Genomic DNA, 5,539 nt, shown 5'->3' on the forward strand with positions numbered 1-5,539 from the left:
CATGTGCCAATTGTTGTGATGTCACTATCGCTATAGTTATGTATGCGCGTGCACACACACACACACACACACACACACACACACACACACACACACACACACACACACACACACACACCTAAATCCTAAATCCTAAATGTCAGGAGCTGCCTCTCAGAGGTCACACCCCCAGCTGTTAAGCTGGGCCCTGTGCGCTACTCAGGGAACTCTGGGCCTGCGCTAACAAACTCCTGGAGCCAGGCCAGGCACTCGCAGGAGCACCGACTTGTGAAGCCAACTGTGGTGTGAGCACCTGAAGTCTCACCAGGACCCCAGTGGCTGATGGCACATCACAGCCGATGGCCACTTAGGACCCCAGCCAATGACCAGGTACTCATTTAGAAGCAAATGTGTGTTAGTTTCTAGCTTAAGGAAATTATGCCATAGCTCGCCATCACTGTGACTTGAACTTGTGACCCTTTAAGGCCCCGGATGTAAACACTCCATAAGATGACTCTCTAACCAACTGAGCTATCGCACCACACACACACACACACACACACACACACACACACACACACACACACACACACACACACACACCAAGTATGCTTGGTGTGAGTTGAAATTCAGACCAGCTGCCACCATGCCCTCCAGTGACAGACTGAGATAGTTATTGATCTCCATCACGTCACTGACATCAACGTCTCGTCTATGGATTCTCTGATTTCCTGCTGACACTCTCTCCATGACCAGCATCTTTGATTAGCATTTCATGAGATGAATTTTGTCCTAGCTAATGAACTCATGAACATGTTAGTATATTAGTTTGTTTAGCACCTTACTACAGTAGTACTCTCACCACTGTGTTGCAGATCATCATTTGCTGACAGAAAGTTTATGTATTTATTACATCTAACAAACCACAAGCAAGATGTCACGTGATATACAGGAAAAAGCCAATTGTAAACGACATACAGTACTGAAAGCATGTCACTGATCAAGCACACGACACCACAGACATAATGAATATCAATGTCAACTAGTTATCTACAAGTTGTACAGAACGACTGCACTTCAACAGATTGACGTCACATTGTACAAACGTTAATTTCCTATTCTCGTTACAAAACATGTCTGAATCTAGTACTACAACTCAGTCACGGCTCTGATTAGCCGTACACACTTTCATCACTATAGGCCATGTAGAGAAAGAAGTCTTCCTCGTGATGTTCTTGATAAAGTTGCCCGATTGTCGTGCTGGTGGGAGGAATCGAGTTCGCCACAAAGAAAAACAACGCGTCTTCAGCTCTCAAGTGGATTCGCTTCCGAATGAGAAAGTAGAATTGGCCAACTTTACGACAAGCAATCAAATTATAACGATGAAACAGGAAGTACCCCAATGGAGGGCCTCACCTGTCAAATCAACTGGTACGAGATATTTCTTCTTGTCCAAGTCAGAGATGCGTGCTTTAGGTGCTTTCTCCACTATCACCTGAAAGAAACAACAAACTTTCGATCAACCAGAGAACACACAAGGTAGATTGGCATACCGGCACTCTGTCAGGATATTTCTGACGTATTTTTTCTCCCTCTTGACGTCGCTTGTCAAAGTCGTGCTGCTCCTTGTACTGAAACTTCATCGCACTATCGAGAATGACGAACGCTGACCGGCAGCAGGATAAAAGTCCCGTGATTTGAACTGGTAATGTTCTATTTTTAACAATGACGTCATTATCACATGATTATATGCACTGATGTAACTTCTGCGCATGTCGAGATTTGATATCCCGGATAAAAAGTATATCTATGGGAAAATCTTCGAAAGACAAACGCGATATTTACTATCGCAAGGCAAAAGAGGAAGGCTGGAGAGCTCGGAGTGCTTTTAAGTTAATTCAAATTAATGAGGAATTTTCAATATTTGAAGGTAGAGAGGCAACAGCAGAAAATTCCATTTAGCACTGTGACAGACACAAATAATTTCGTTTCTTTTGTAAATGGTAGGTGTTAAGAAAGTTGTCGACTTATGTGCAGCTCCTGGCAGTTGGAGTCAAGTGCTATCTAGGGAACTGAGGTTAAGTTGGTCACGTGATCTCAGCAATTTTACATTGATTCATTAATATTAACTAGCAAGAGTGTTACTCTAGTTATAACACTAAAGAATTTATTGCTGCCGTACAATTTTTATTTATATGTATTGGCATAATTGCATAAATTCTTGACACATTTTGAAGCTAGAAAGACGTTCAAGCATTAAGACAATCACTAACTACATGGTATATGATCTAACTATTAACTAAAGGCGTGAGAAGCAATTAAAGGACAAACACCACACACAAACAGACTGAAATTCTACTGTAATATTAGTCACCCGTCAGTAGTAATTCTTTTCTAATTATATTATTAATTTATTGCTAATAATATATTACATAATTATTAATATACAAAGTATATATAATTACAATACATTGTGTGTCAAGTATTGTTGTTTCTAGAGGTGAAGGGGATCACGTAGATCCGGAAGTAAAAATTGTTGCCGTTGACTTGCAGCAGATGGCACCTTTGCCAGGAGTAATACAAATACAAGGAGACATTACAAAGGTGTCTAACCTTGTAAATAAATATAATTAGTAATTAAATAAAAATATTAATTTTAATATTAAATAGGGTAAGTTAATATTAAATTATTAGTATTAATAGTGTATTAAATAAATTAAATATATTCTAGCAATTAAAAATTTATTAAAATTAATATTCACGTTAATGTTGTGATGTCAATATTATCACAATTTGACATTAATTTTAAGCAATTTAGTTAATATTAAATTCCAACTACCTATAAGAGACTTTGCCAGAATGGTTTGTTTCAACGAGATGCTGGACGGTTTTACAGAGAGCTGGGTAAGCAGACTATCCAGGTCACTTCCCCGCCATCCGAGTCTGAGATCGAACAGTATTGGGGTGGTATCCTAGAAACACAGGTACATCACAATGAGTCTGCCTTCTGGCTGAGACGTCAAACCGATGGCGAGACGCACCGGAAAGATGAGCAGCAGTGGTTACCTATCTCAGACAATGAGGTCACATCGTGTCTCAAAGGATGGGGAACTGGAAGTCTCCTGGCCCAGACAAGGTTTATGGTTTCTGGGTCAAGCGTATCACGTGTCTTCACACTGATCTGACTTGCAACTACAACCTGCTGGTTCAGAATCCAGACTCCGTACCCGACTGGTTGTCTCAAGGAATAACCACTCTGATTCCTAAGAATGACAAGACTGACCAGGCCAAAATTACCGGTCTATCATGTGTCTGTCTGTCTTCTATAAGACCCTCACCTCAGTCATCAGGCAGAGGATTGCAGGGCATTTGGATCAGAGAAACCTCATGGCTCCGGAGCAGAAGGGTTGTCGACAGGGATCTTTTGGTGCAAAGGATCAGCTGTTGATCAACAAGCTGCTTACTGAAGACTGTAAGACCAGGCACAAGAGCTTGAGTATGGCTTGAGTGGACTACCAGAAAGCCTATGACAGCGTGCCACACAGTTGGTTGCTCCAATGCCTTCAGCTGCATAAGATCAGTCCAGTCTTGTGCGGGTTCCTGTCACATGTGATGAAGAGTTGGAGGACATCGATGGTGCTTTCTTGCGGGAATGGTACGATCAAGACAAGGCTTATGCAGATCAGGAGGGGTATTTTCCAAGGTGACTCACTTTCTCCACTTCTCTTCTGTATGGCTCTTAATCCTCTGAGCAAGGAGCTGAACAGAACCGGTTACGGCTAACGGATGACCACTGGGCATGGTGAGACTGCCAAACATCAGCTTATCAGTCATCTACTTTACATGGATGATCTGAAGCTGTATGGCAGAAACTCTGATCAGTTGGATGGGTTGTTGCACACGGTTTGTACCTTCTCTGATGACATTCAGGTGAAGTTTGGTCTGGACAAATGTGCTGTTGCACACTTTGTCAACGGCAAGCTACCTGGACACAAGTCTGGAGTGTCGGTAGGAAAAACGGACACCATCAACTGTCTGGAACGGGTCAAGTCTACAAGTACTTGGGTGTAGATGAGAGTAACGGTATTCAGCACAGCATAATGCGGGAGAGACTCCGTTGTGAGTACTTCCACAGAGTGAAGGTGGTTCTCCGGACTGAGTTGTATGGCGGAACAAGATTCTAGCCAACAATGGGTTTGCACTACCGGTTCTCACTTACGGTTTTGGCGTCATTCATTGGGGGTGCACGGACCTGCAGCAGCTTGATCGACGGACCAGAAAGCTCCTCTCTATGCACGGTGTCCACCATCCTGCTGCAGACGTTGACCGACTGTACGCTCCTTACAGTGATGGGGGTAGGGAGTTACAACAGATTGAGTCGACATATCGATCTTGTATTGTGAGGCTGAACTGTTACCTTGCTGACAGTTCTGATCCTTTCATGCAGATGATACGGGAGTGTGACTCTGGAAAATCTTCACACTCGATCAAGCGCATGGCTTGTCGCTTTACTGTGCAGCTGCAGAGGAGTCTTGCTTCGACGAAAAGTCGCAGAACTTACACAGGAATGCATCCATCTCGGTTGAAGGTGGCTTTGAGCAAGCGCCTGAAACAGATGTGAGACATTACCGTACGTGCTGCAGTTCTCTTCGTGTGCGGTCCTGGAGCGGGAAGCCTCTGCACGGGCAGTATCGCCGTCTTACTGAGCAACCGCCTGTGGACATGAAAGAGACCTACGGATGGCTAAAGGCAGCGAATCTTCCTGCTGCAACTGAGGAACTGGTTGTTGCTGCTCAAGACCAAGCTCTTCGGACTCGGTACTATGAGCACAAGATTCTACATCGTGATGTCAGTCCTACTTGCCGCATGTGCAGTGTAGGGCCTGGAAACAGTCGACCACATTGTGGCAGGCTGTAGTGCTTTGGCACCGATGGACTACACTGATCGACACAATCAGGTGGCCTTCATCATTCACTGGGATGTTTGTCGTCATTTTGGGGTTCCAGTGGAGAGCAGATGGTACTGGCATCATCCTGATAAGCTTGTGGAGACGGATGACATTACTATGATGTGGGATACCACCATCCCCACTGCCAGGAAGATCAAAGCCAATCGTCCAGACATCTGTCTCAGAATAGGAAGACAAACACCTGTCTTCTTATTGATATCAGCTGTCCTGCTGATGGCAACATTGGCAAGAAACATGCTGAGAAGTTGGCGAAGTACAGCGACTTGCGAGTGGAGATAAGCCGCATGTGGCATTGTCGAACACTGGTGGTTCCGGTGGTCTTGGGAGCTTTGGGCACAGTGCACGCAGGTGTTGCACTGTGGCTGGACATTATTCCAGGTCATCACAACCTGTAGCACTTGCAGAAAACAGTGCTTCTGGGATCTACTCGGATCCTTTGTAAAGTCATGTCTTCTTTCTAGACAGCCATGATGGTCTAAGTACTTCTGAAGCAGGGTTTGCTTCGGGTACTTGTAATAGATTTTACAAACCAGACTGATCTGGTTGAGCACGACACAATATTAATTAATTAATTAATTAAAGCTGACTTGT

At 44.0% G+C, this 5,539-nt stretch overlaps 2 protein-coding genes across 3 annotated transcripts in view; one reads left to right on the forward strand and one right to left on the reverse strand.

Moving 5' to 3' along the window:
• Positions 1 to 1,002: 1,002 nt before the first annotated feature.
• On the reverse strand, positions 1,003 to 1,686 carry LOC134182774 (gamma-aminobutyric acid receptor-associated protein). The gene is made up of 3 exons (XM_062650211.1): positions 1,533 to 1,686; positions 1,396 to 1,474; positions 1,003 to 1,333 (listed from the first exon to the last, which is right to left on the reverse strand). The coding sequence occupies exons 1-3, from the start codon at positions 1,620 to 1,622 to the stop codon at positions 1,152 to 1,154; spliced, it is 351 nt and encodes a 116-aa protein (XP_062506195.1). The 5' UTR covers positions 1,623 to 1,686; the 3' UTR covers positions 1,003 to 1,151.
• An 88-nt stretch (positions 1,687 to 1,774) lies between these two features.
• Positions 1,775 to 5,539, forward strand: part of LOC134181940 (tRNA (cytidine(32)/guanosine(34)-2'-O)-methyltransferase-like) — a 5,785-nt gene continuing 2,020 nt past the window's right edge. For both annotated transcript variants that reach the window (XM_062649234.1, XM_062649235.1), the window contains exons 1-3: positions 1,775 to 1,909; positions 1,987 to 2,056; positions 2,478 to 2,583. In XM_062649234.1, coding sequence (XP_062505218.1) covers positions 1,789 to 1,909; positions 1,987 to 2,056; positions 2,478 to 2,583 — 297 coding nt within the window. In that variant the 5' untranslated portion in view covers positions 1,775 to 1,788. The remainder of the gene's footprint in view (positions 1,910 to 1,986; positions 2,057 to 2,477; positions 2,584 to 5,539) is intronic.

The sequence above is a fragment of the Corticium candelabrum genome, chromosome 7 (assembly GCF_963422355.1).
Source record: "Corticium candelabrum chromosome 7, ooCorCand1.1, whole genome shotgun sequence".
Taxonomy (NCBI): Eukaryota; Metazoa; Porifera; class Homoscleromorpha; order Homosclerophorida; family Plakinidae; genus Corticium; species Corticium candelabrum.